Source organism: Pipra filicauda, unplaced genomic scaffold (assembly GCF_003945595.2).
Source record: "Pipra filicauda isolate LSUMZ 115617 unplaced genomic scaffold, ASM394559v2 scaffold815_size75024_pilon, whole genome shotgun sequence".
Classification (NCBI taxonomy): Eukaryota; Metazoa; Chordata; class Aves; order Passeriformes; family Pipridae; genus Pipra; species Pipra filicauda.
The window spans coordinates 31,183-43,614 of NW_024104993.1; the positions used below are offsets into that span (position 1 = coordinate 31,183).

At 51.6% G+C, this 12,432-nt stretch overlaps 1 protein-coding gene across 1 annotated transcript; it reads left to right on the top strand.

The window, feature by feature from the left end:
- The first annotated feature begins 3,330 nt into the window (after positions 1-3,330).
- Positions 3,331-5,814, top strand: LOC113986533 (protocadherin alpha-2-like). Its single transcript, XM_027718294.2, is given in 2 exon segments — positions 3,331-5,774; positions 5,777-5,814. Coding segments are annotated over 2 exon segments (2,481 nt in total). The 5' UTR covers position 3,331.
- Positions 5,815-12,432: the final 6,618 nt, after the last annotated feature.

Below are 12,432 nucleotides of genomic sequence, written 5' to 3' on the forward strand. Positions count from 1 at the left end.
CTCTGTGCTCTGTTCTTCCCCTACTTGTGCTCTTGGCCAGTCAGTCTGGGCAGAGCTGGTGTGTCCTGTACCACACACAGCTCATTCTGGTGTCTGGATGTACACACCAAACCTCCACATCTACAGAGCAGCCCAGCTTTGTAGAAATTTCTATGGTAGAAATTCTTCTACCCTGTTGACACTTTGATTGCACTTGTGCTTCATCGTTTGGTTTGGTCTTCTTGAAGAAGATCTGTGGGGACAGGGATCAGAGCTGTTCACAGTTCTAATCACAGAACCTTTAAGCCCTCGATTTGTATTTGACATTGCTGCAAAGGCAGAAAGCATCCTGTCCTGTGGGAAGAGTCAAAGAGTCCCAGAGTGGGTTTGCAGCATTCCAAGTGTTCTTTGTGCCAGTGATGAGGGAAGGTGAGGATGTGGAAAGGTCATTGGGGATGAAAAGGAGAATGTCTGCTTAGCTGTGGAGATCCCAGTTCACAGGGTGCAAGATGGAAGATTATAATGGAATACCTCAGGAAGGGTCCCAGCACACAGTGCTGCTCTCCTGGGATCCTGTCAGGACCTCCAGATGTTCTGAGTATCTCAGGGTACAGTTGTTTCTGGTGTTGCTGCTTGTGAAGACATCTGCTGTGTTTGTCTTACTTTCTTGGTTTTGATGTGGAATGTTGTTAGTCAAACAGAAGCTTTTTGAAATTTGGATCATGCTGCCAAACCTTCTCTAAACCTTTCCTTGATTACCTCTCTGCACTTAATTTTGATAGACAGGGGAAGGATTGGTCTTGGTGTTCAAGATTTTGCCAAAAAATTGTGTTTCACTGCAGCCGAACAGGTCCTTTGTTTTTCTCCTCTCTTGTGCCAAACTGCCAAAGCTTTGAGTTTGTTTTGGTGGTTTTGTTGGTTGGTTGGTTGATTTCCTCTCTCTTGGTTGCAGTGTGTCAGACATTTGGGCCATTTCCCATCGGTGTGGGGGATGTGTGTTCTGTTGTGTGTCCTGAGCTAAGTTTCACTTTGAGAGAATGTCCGTAGCTTACAGCTCTGCTTCCTCCTTGCCCTGTGAGAAAAATGCATAATGGGCACTGCACAGTGTCCAGCTTTTGTGGAACATGAGTTACTGCTTTTGTCCAGCTTCCCCAGAAACAGATAGTGTTAATTACAAACATCCTTTTAAATCTATTTCCCTCCCCCAAAGATGTTTGTTTTCTGAAGAAGGAACCAGTGAGGCTACAGGTAAGTCACACACCTAAAGTGACTGTGTTTGAGAGACTGGTGTGCATTAGCTCCTGTTCAGTTGTGGCATCTTTATGTTGAGTCAACACAGTGTTGATCCTATAGGGTCAACAAAGCACCATTTCCTGCTCGGGTACCTTTTGTGCTGCTTCCAGGCCCAGCCTGAGTGGGTGAGAGCCAGCAGGGCTGGAGGAGGGACCAAAATCCCCAAAGAGATGTGTTGGGGGTCAAGGGGATGTTCTTAGTGACAGTGCTGTGGTGTTTCCTTCCCGGCTTTTGTTTGACTGTGTGACAAGTGGATCGTGCTAATGAGTGAGGGATTTCCTGGGCATTAATGCTCATAGATACTGAGGTTCTGGTGTGTTGTTGTGGCAGGGAGTGCCTGCCTGAAGAAGAAGGCAAGGACAGCCTGCAGGTGGAGAGTGAGTCAGGAAGGATCGAGGTACATGAAGAGCCCTGAGGAGCAGTTTTGCCCAGTGCTTTTTCAGTCTTTGTGGAGGATTGTGGTGCTGGGCTGTGATGGGTTTGAGTTCCTGAATGAGAAACTCCCCTGGGCGTGTTGGTTCCTTTCCAGCCTGTTTGCAGAGATATCTCATTCGCTCTGGCTTCAGGTTGTGTGAGAGAGGGTGGTGGAACGTGTTGTGATGTAGCAGAGCTGTTGTTTGCCATCTGAGTGCCTTGGTGTGTTCTTGCTGGGTCCTTGAGAGGGCTGGAGGCTGAAGAGTGTGGCCTTGATGGTGAAGGGAGGGGAAGACAGAGGTGCAGGAGCAGGAGATCAGCGAGAAAGGTATTTTCTCTCCAGAGGGATGGAAGGTGGTAGGAAAGAGAAATGAGATCTGTTGCCAAAGAAAGGACATGTCCATGCCTATGGCAGGATTGCTCTAGGTATTTTAAAAATATTTTGTTAAGGGAAAGGCTGAACAGAAGATAGAAGGATGGAAGCAGAAGAGAGGGGAGAGAACGACAAGGCACAGTGAGGGAAGAAAGAAAAGAAAGAGAAAGGAAGAGCAAAAGGGAGAAGAGAAAAGAAGGTGGGAAAAAAGGGAAGGATATGAAGAAATCAGTGCAAAGAAGGTGGAGACCTATTCCCAATCGACTTATTCATTGTGAGCACTTGGAAAATGTTTTAGAAAAGCGGGCAAAAAGAGAAGAGACAAGGTGGAAACATAAGAGGAAGGGGGGGAAACCGTAGGATAGGGTTAAGGAGAAAAAAAGACATAAGGAAAGAGAACAGGGAAAGAGAAGAGAGAGACACCGGAATGGATAAAAAAGTAATGCAGAAAGGAAATAAGAAAATATAAAGAAAGACGGGAGCTTATTCAAGGAAAAATAAAGCCAGAACTAAAGTAAGAAAGAAAGGAAGAACAGAATGGAAAAACAAAGGAGACTAAAAAAGGAAATGGCCATCACTCACCGACGTCACCTGTAGATGCTGAGTGGAGGTGGTTCCCAACAAGGCTCCAATGCACTGCAGCTCTAATGCCCCGTATTTAGAGATGATGGCCCGATTTGATGGTGTCCTCTGCGGCACTGGAGGCAAGTGAGGAGCTTCCAGTGGGATTGATGAATAGAGGAGGATGGAAAGAGGTGGGAAAATGGAATAAAGAATGGGGAACAGGAGGCAGGATAATGACGACGAAGAAGAAAGTGAAGGAGGAAAGAGAGAAGAGTACCAAGGGAAAGAAGTAGGAATAAGAAGAGAAATGAGACATGACTAAAAAGAGAGAACTAAAGGAAGCAAGGAAATACAAGAAAGTCAGACGAAGAAGGAGGAAGGAAAAAATGAAACGTTTGGAAGGGAACAGCAAGCGATAAGGAAAACTAAATGAGAAAAAGAAAGAGAAGAAGGGGAGCGGGACATGAGAGAGGAGATGCGTGTGTCGGGGCAGAGGCTTGGGCGCTGTTTGGAGCGTGTGAGGCGGCGGAGCAGCGCACGGTGTCGCTGCAGGCTGAGGAAGGGCGTGTGGGCGGCTCCTTGGCGGTGCGGCGGAGAGCCCGGCTGTGAGCGCGGGGGGGCGGCTGGGGCCGGGCAGCGGAGCCGGTGCGTGCGGGCGGCGGCGGGAGCCGTGCGGGGCCCGTGCGGGGTCGGAAGGCAGCGGCGGCGATGGGCGAGTGTTTGTGGGGTGCGGTGTTGCGGGTGGTGGCGGTGCAGGCGGCGTGGGCGCTGTGCTGGGGGCAGGTGCGGTACTCGGTGCCGGAGGAAGCGAAGGCCGGGACGGTGGTGGGCCGTGTGGCGCAGGACCTGGGTCTGGAGGCGGGCGAGGCGGAGGCGCGGCGGCTGCGGCTGGTGCCTGGGGGCCGGCGGGCGAGCGTGGAGGTGAGCGGGGCGAGCGGGGCGCTGGTGGTGAGCTCGCGGCTGGACCGGGAGGAGCTGTGCGGCAAGAGCGCGCCGTGCGCGCTGCGGCTGGAGGTGCTGCTGGAGCGGCCGCTGCGCGTCTTCCACGTGGAGCTGGAGGTCACCGACATTAATGACAATGCCCCCATCTTCCCCGCCACCCGAAAAAACATCACCATTGCGGAACTGAACACGCTCCGGGGTTCTCGTTTCCCGCTGGAGGGCGCGTCTGATGCGGATATCGGAGCAAACGCGCAGCTCTCCTACACACTGAGCCCCAGCGAACATTTCTCTCTGGATTTACAGAAATTGAATGAGCGAAACATTGAACCCGAACTTGTTTTAACGAAACCTCTCGACCGAGAGACGATGGCGGTGCACCGGTTGTTGCTGACGGCGAGTGACGGCGGCCGACCATCTCTGACAGGGACGATGGAACTGGTGATCTCGGTGCTTGACGTGAACGACAACGCACCCCAGTTCAACCAGTCGTTGTATAAAGTGCAGCTGCCGGAGAGCGCTGCAGTGGGGACACTGGTGGTGCGGGTGAACGCCACGGATGCGGACGATGGAAGTAATAGTGAGGTGACCTATAGCGTCACGAACTTCTTTCCGCCGAGTGGAAAAGATGTGATTTCTATTAATGAGAAGACGGGGGAGATTCACCTGACGGGTGCTCTGGACTTTGAAGAAGTCAGTATATTTGATTTCCGTATAGAAGCGAGAGACCAAGGTTCGCCGCCGCTGTCAGGCCATTGCAAGGTGTTGCTGGAGGTGCTGGACGTGAACGACAACGCGCCGGAGGTGCGGGTGACGTCGCTGTCGGTGCCGGTGCCCGAAGACGCGTCGCTGGGGACGGTGGTGGCCCTGCTGAGCGTGTGGGACCGGGACTCGGGGTCGAACGGTCGTGTGCGGTGCTGGGTGTGGCCGTCGGGTCCGTTCGTTCTGGAGGCGACGTTGTCGGGGTCGTACTCGCTGGTGCTGCGGGAGTTGCTGGACCGGGAGCGGGTGTCGGAGTACGAGGTGGAGGTGCGTGCGGAGGACGGCGGTTCTCCGTCGCTGGGCGGCCGCGTTGGGCTGCGTGTGCCGGTGTCGGACGTGAACGACAACGCGCCGTCGTTCGCGCAGGCGGTGTACACGGTGCTGGCGCGGGAGAACAACTTGGCGGGCGCGGAGCTGGCGCGGCTGTGGGCGCGGGACCCGGACGAGGCGGGCAACGGGCGCGTGAGCTACTCGTTGTGGGAGGGCGCGTTGGGCGGGGGGCCGGGGTCGTGGGGGTCGGGGTCGGGGTCGGTGGGGGGTGTTGCGGCGTCGAGCTACGTGTCGGTGGAGGCGGAGAGCGGCGTGTTGCGGGCGCTGCAGCCGCTGGACTACGAGGAGGTGCAGGTGCTGCAGTTCGAGGTGCGTGCGGTGGACGCGGGGGAGCCGTCGCTGTGCGGCAACGCGACGGTGCAGCTGTTCGTGGTGGACGAGAACGACAACGCGCCGGCGCTGCTGCCGTCGGCGGGCGGCGGGTCGGAGGCCGGGTCCGTGTCGGGGGAGGCGGGGACGCTGTGGGCGTGGGCGTCGTGGGGTTCGCCGTCGGGTCAGGTGGTGGCGAAGATCCGGGCGGTGGACGCGGACTCGGGCTACAACGCGTGGCTGCGCTACGAGCTGTGGGAGCCGCGGGGCAAGAGCGCCTTGTTCCGCGTGGGGCTGTACAGCGGCGAGGTGAGCACGGCGCGGGCGCTGGAGGAGGCGGACGGGCCGCGGCAGAGGCTGGTGATCGTGGTGCGGGACCACGGCGAGCCGGCGCGCTCGGCCACGGCGACGCTGAGCGTGTCGCTGGTGGAGGGCGGCGAGGCGGCGCTGGCGGCGGCGGCGGGCTCGTCGTCGCTGCTGCCGCGCTCGTTGGCGGGCGGCGAGAGCGGCTCTGGGCCGGCGGCGGCGGCGGCGGCGGCGACGAACGTGTGGCTGGTGGTGGCGATCTGCGGCGTGTCGAGCCTGTTCCTGCTGGCCGTGGTGCTGTACGGGGCGTCGCGCTGGGCGCCGCGGGCGGCCGTGCTGTCGGGGCCCGGGCCCACGACGCTGGTGTGCGCCAGCGAAGTGGGCAGCTGGTCGTACTCGCAGCGCCACAGCCGGAGCCTGTGCGTGGCGGACGGCGCGGCCAAGAGCGACCTGATGGTTTTCAGCCCCAACTTCCCGCCGCCGCCCGGCGCCGCGGCCAAGGACACGCAGCCGGAGCCTCCCTCTCTCCTCGACACGGTCAGTGACAATCCCTTGGTCGCTTCTCTTCCGGTCACCCAAGTACCCTTCCCTTTTCTACCTCTTTTCTGCTGCCCTCTGGGTCGGTGCTGTTGAGACACGGGCTCTGTTCCCGGAGCCTGAGGCCGGAGGGTTCTTGGCGGGTGCTTAAGGATGTCAATCGCATGTTTACAGCTGCCACCAGGTCCTGTGCAGGACTCTTGGGGGAGGAGGGGAGAGGAGCAGGGAGTGTCGAAATAAGCGTCCTACGGCACCTGAGAGGAGCTGAGGTTTGCTGCTCTAGGTGTGAATTATTGTGGCCTTGAATGAAATCCCTGCCCTTTGCGATGAGAGGAGCCCTGAGGTGTCAGCTTTGTAGCCTGTACTGTTTGTTGCTGGCTGAAGGTGTGCAAGACTGGCAGGCTGTGGCTGTTACAGACCCCAGGCAGTACATGCTCCCTTATTACCTTTGCTGAGTCCTGGCCGTGCTGCTGTCAGCATTGTGAAAAACTCTATCCTCTGCCTTCCTGATTTTTCTGGCAACTGGGTCTTCTGCTGTTTCTCTCTTCATTGTGTAGTTTTCCCCTGTGATTGTCCCAGCAGCCTCATTATGAAAGTCAGGAAAGCTCTGCAGACTTTTTCTGTGTTCTTTTCCCAGCATGTTTTTCCTCTGTACAGTAATATAACCTTTTCAGGCAGAGGATGGTGACCCAAGGAATGGGAATTTTCCCGATTCCCTTAATTGTGCTATGTACATCCGTTCATGGTTGGAGATTGCCACTGGCCTGTTCTGACAGTCTTTCAATATTTGTTATGACACTTGATCAGGAAACATTCCCTTAAATAGTACACAAATTAACCTGTATAGATGTTATCCATTACAGGGCTGTGGTCCTTATTCAGGCATTTCTCTCAGAGCATGAAATCACTGCTTGGTGTCATTGCAGCTACACTGACACCATGTCTACAAATAGATGTGTAACATTTCAGGTGTGTAACAGAGGACTAAGGAATGTAAGATTTCCCTTTGGGATAGCTGTAGCACTAGAAAATGTGAAGAGTCAACTACAGGGAGTCTGCTGAACAGTGTGTATAACATCAGCTGTATGGTTTTTATGTGCTAACATTAATGGGAACAGTTTTCCCTTCCTGACCAGAGAAGTGGCATGATGTACACTGGGCTGTTATGGTGTTCTTGGAATATTTGCATCAGGAGCCATGTCCTTACAACAGTCCTGGAGAGCTGTCAACAAAACCCAAACTCAACCAGCCAACAAAATACCCTGATAACAAAATGGGAAACCTGAATTCTCCTACAGAAACAATGTCATCCTTTACATTGGTGAGCTTGTCAGTGATTGGGTTGTTCTATGACAGCATGAAATCAATGCCTTTGCCATTTGGAATTGTTCTGACATCACCTTTAGAAAGAGTAGAGTGCTGGACATGGTCTACATGATACGATCTCTGTGTTTTTTGTGTGGTGCTCTTATTGCTGACACTGGTCTACAAAAGCTGGAGGGAGCCCTGAAGTGGTAAAGGAGACAGTGACATGTTGCAGAGGTGAATGTGGTAGTGACACTGAGTAGGCCCTGGCCATATCCTGATGTTAAGGTTGACCTTGAGCAATGGCAAGAATTGTCTGATGGAACTGGAAGTCCTCGGGAAGACCATGGGCCATGTCATGGGACAATCTTCTGGGTACAGTTTACTGTGGCTGTTGCTGATTGCTGATCATGCTGGTATCAAATGTGGTTTCTTATCAAGAACTCAATCCTCCTTGATTCTCCTCCATAAGAGATGGGATGCAGGATGACACTTGTGACTTCACAGTCTTTCTCCTCACAGTGGTAATTTCTCCTGTTTGGCTGACCCTCCAGAGTCATTGTGAAAGCAGGGCAGTCATTGCACACTTTTCCTGTGTTCTTTCTCCAAGTATATTTTTACTCTACTTAGTAGTAGAAAGTGTTCAGGCAGAGGAGCGTGACCTAAAGTGTGGGGTTTGTTTATCTTTTCTTGTATTTCTGAACTGGATTGTGGGCAGATTGTCCAGTGAGGTGGCACAACCATACACTGGCCTGTTTTCATGTTATGTTAATATTTGCATCAGCAGCCACACCCTTAAAAAACATTTGGGAGTTCTCTTTTTAAAAAAAACAAACCACAAAATACAACCAAACCCAGAACCCCTCAAAAAACCCCACCCATACCCAACACCCCATTTTCCTGTGCAGTAGCTATCATTGTTGGCTCTGATGTGGTTTTCAACATTTGGGTTGATCTTTCACAGCATGCAATCAATGGCCATTGCCTTTAGAGTGGCCCTGACATCACCTCTATGAATAGTATTCTCCCAGGTGTGTAATATTTCCATCTGAGATTGGGGAAGCCAGGGGAGATTGTGAGCTGAAGGTGGCAGTGGCACTGAGTAGGCCCTGACCATGTCCTGGTATTATGAAGTGTGACCTTGGGCAGTGGGAAGACTTATCTGTGGGAACTGGAAATCTTTGGGAAGACCATGGGCCATGTCCTGAGACGACAAGAATGTGAGATGATGTTCTTGTCTTGAGAACAGCTGTGCCAGGGTGGGGAATGAGGGATACCTAGAGGAAAGCATGAGGCAGCATGGGCACCGGTGTCCACTGCTAGATCCTGAGGTTATGGAGTTGAAGGCCTTCTGGATATTGAGTAAATCCATGGAGATTTAATACCCATCATGTTCTTTGAGGGTATGAATATCTCCCAGCAGAGACAGTGCCTGCTGTCTGCCAGATACAGACAAGGGGTCAGTGCAGAGGGTGTTGCATGCAGACTGCTGACCATTTCCTGGTGAACTTTTGGATTCCTATTTTGGCAAAGGTTTTCTAGGAGGGTAGCACTTCAACCTACTGTCCTTGTATAGTGGTGGGCATCTACAGTAGCTTCCACAGCCATTGATGTTGCCATGGTGGTTCCTCGGTCCTCCTCAGGCACGATTTTTAAGGGCACGTTGTGAGGGGGGTGTGATCTTGGTTCACCCTTCTTGCCCTACTTGTGCATGTGAAAATTCAGCCTTGGTAGAAAATCCTGTTGTCATGGGTGGCTCATTGTGATGCCTGTGATGTCCATGTGAAACTCTGCACAGCAGCCCAGCTCTGGTTTCCGATGGTACAAATTCTCCCATCCTGTTCCTATTGTGCTTAGACCTTTGCTGTCATTCTCTGGAAGTGTAAAATCCATGTGGACTGGAGTCAGAACTGTCAACGGCCATATATATCACAAAATCCATAGGAACTCAGTTCTTATGGGCTGCTCTGTGGTGTTTCCATCTGAGATTGCTGAAAAGGCATAAACCACAAAGTTTATGCAGCCGAGGATCATCTGCCAGACAGGGAGGGGCTTTGCATCCCTCCATGTGTTCTTTGTGCCAATTGCAAGGGAAGGGGAGGCTGTGCAAAGACCTAGGACATGCTTAGAGCGGGGTTTGTGGTGGTGTGGAAGTGATCCTGTGAGTGGCAGCAGGTGGGGCCTGGGCATGTGTCATGATGAGGGTGACTCCTTTAGCGGGGAAGGGTCTTGCCTGAGGGACGTGGAGATGATGTGTAGAACAGAGCCTGTGTCTTTGGGGAAGGACTGGAGAATGTGTGCCTAGGTGGAGGTGCCGTTTCCCAGGGTGTGAGACCGAGGATTCCAGTCCAAAATGTCAAGAAGAGGCGCTGCAGACATTGCAAATGCCTGGGATTTCTCGGGACCTCCAACAGTTCTGCCTGTCCTTGTGCCCTGTTTGTTCTTTTCATGTGTTTCCACATGGTGGAATTGGTTTCTTTGGTTTTCTTCTCTCTTCTTACCAAAAACTCACAGTCATGTTTTTCTGTCTCTAATATTGGCAATGTGTTGGTAACACTGGCTAATATGGGATGCTGTGTTTTGGCAGCTGTGAGGTTGCAAACATTCGGGTACTTTTCCATCAGTGTGTGGGATGAGGATGACTTTTCCATTGTACTGAGCTGAGTTTGACATTGAGACAATGTCCTTCCTTAGCTTTCCAGTGTCCCTCCTGCTACCCCGGGATAGAAGTGCATAAGGGAGCACTGTGGTTTCTCCAGTGATTCCAAGACTTTTGTAGAATGTACATAATTGTTTTCTATTCATCTTTCCCAGTAGTCTCTGAGAGTGTTAGGGAAAAATGTCCCTTAAAACCAGTTCCCCTTCTCTGAAAATGTTTCTTTTCTGAAGAAGCAAACCGTGATGCTACAGGTAAGTCCCTTCTGGCTAAAGAAGAGGAGTCTGAGAGACAGCTGTACTTTTGTTCCCGTTTACTCGTGGTATCTTCATCTAGGGTGGAGCCAATGTGCCTGGATGGGCAGCTGGACTGGATGGGTCCCTTCCACCTTGAAATGTTTTAGAATTCCTAGGTTGGGCCAGCAAAGCACCACTGCCTGTTCTCATTTCTTTCTTGCTGCTTCCATCACAGTTTGAGAGATAGGCAGCAAGGATAGATGGAGGAGGGACTCTGTTTGAAGGTAGATGGGTTGGGAGTGGAGAGGATGTTCTCTGCTGTTGTTTTGCATTCAGGTGTTTTGCTGGATTGATCATAGTACTGAGTTCCTTGGGAACTAATGCCCCTGAGTGTGGAAGTTCTTGCTGTATTGTTCTGGCAGAGCTTGTCTGCCTGGAAGGAGAAGCAAGAGCTTGTCCTTCATGAAGCAGATGGAAAATGAGGCAGGAATTGTGGCTGTTCATCAGGGTATATGAAGAGTTCTCAGGAGGGATGTTTGTGCTGTGCTTCTTCAGCGTTCACGGCAGATTGTGGTGCTGGGCTGGGCTGGGTTTGAATTGCTGAGTGAGAGAATTCCATGGGGTTTTTTGGATCATTGGAGCCTTTTTGCACAGATGTTGAAGTACCTGAGGCCTGGTCTTCTGATTCCAAGGGTGGTGTATTCTTCACAGTGTAGTACAGCTGTTCTTGGCCATATTATTGCCTTGCTGTGTTATTTGCTGGGTCCGTGAGGGCACTGGAGGCTGAGGAGAGTGACCTTCTTCCCAAAGGGGAGGGAAGGGAAGAGGAGGTGTGCTGACAGTCTGTTTGCTTTGCATTTTCTGAAGGAAAGCAGGAATGTTGTTCCTCCTGAGGAGGCAGGTAAGGCCTCCATGAGAGCTCTTGTCAAGGGGCAGGTCTCTGCTGCATGAAGAGGATGATGTAGACACTTAGAAAACATTTTGTTTGGAAAACATTTTGGTAAAGGGGAAAAAAAGAAGTATGGGTGCAGAAGAGAGGGGAATCAAGGAGAGCAGTGTGAGGCATGAAAGTAAAAGGCATGGAAGGAAGAGAAGGAAAAGAAAGGAACAGAAAGGAGGAACGAAGAAAGAACCTCTGTAAGTGAGAAGCAAGCAAGGAAGAAAGAGATTTAAAAAAGAAAGGAAAGAAGGGATGATAGAGGAGATTGCCAGCATGCACTAACATTTCCTCTTCATGCTGTCTGGAGTCGAGGACCTCAGTATCCCCAGTAGTCAGGAACCCTGTGCAAGCCTTGATAAAAAGTGATGAGGGAGAGGAAGAAGAGTTTCTATGTAAGGGTGTGTCCACACCCCATGGCGAGAGTGATATAGTCATGTAGAAAATACTGTGTTAAAAGAGACAGAGAATAAGCAATGAGGGAAGAAGAGATGGTTAGGGAAGGACAGGGGAAAAACAAAGAGGAGAAGGAGTAAAAAGGGGAAAGAAAATAAAGCAGTGAAAGACTGAGTTGAGAGAAAAAGATGAAGGATGAAACATTGAAAGAGTTTACTAGCATACTACGATGTTATCTCTGTCCACAGAGAGGTGGGAGGAGAGCAGGGGGAAGAGAAAGACGGGGAAAAAAGGAATGAAAGCAAGCAATTAGGGAAGGAAGGTGACAAAGGGGAGAAAAGAAAAGGAGGAATATTTAGATTACCGGGGTGCACTGACATTCTCTTCTAACGCTGAGGGGATTTCGTTTCCCATGGTGTCCCCACTGGTTACTGTCCCCCGCACTGGGATGATGCTCTGTAATTAGAGGCGATGGCTCTGACAGTGATTGTCTCGACCACAGCGACAGAGATCACCGGTAACTTGGTAGCGAAGATAAAACAGGGAGAGGCATGGGAAGAGAACGGCAAGGGAAGAAAAGGATCGGACACGGCAAGGTAAGGAAGCAAGACAGAAGGTAGAGATGAAGGAAACGAAACAAAAGAAAGAAGAAAGAGACAGAGGAAAGAGAACAGAGTAAAAAGAGAAGGAAAGAGTAGAAAAGAGAAAAAAGGAAACATTAAAAATACAGACCGAAAAGACGAAAGAAAAAGACAGATGGAGAAAGAGTAATAAAAAAGGAGAGGAATATATGGAAGCACGTCGCATCAAGCGGGAAAAGGAAGGAGATAAAGAAGCTCGGTAGGAAGAGCCAGCAGAGGAAAGGCGTGTGTCGGTGCGGAAGCGCGGGCGCTGTGTGGGAGCGCCGCGGCGCCGGAGGCGACTGGGGAGCTACCAGGGGGAATAAAGAAGAGAGAAGGTTGGAAAGAGAAGGGGAAATGTCTCAAAGAACACGGCACGGCAGAGCAACAATGAAAAGGAGAAAGACCAGAAGGGCAACGAACAGAAAGGTGAAAACATAGTATAACGGGAAAGTAGGAAAGGAAGGGGGAAAAAC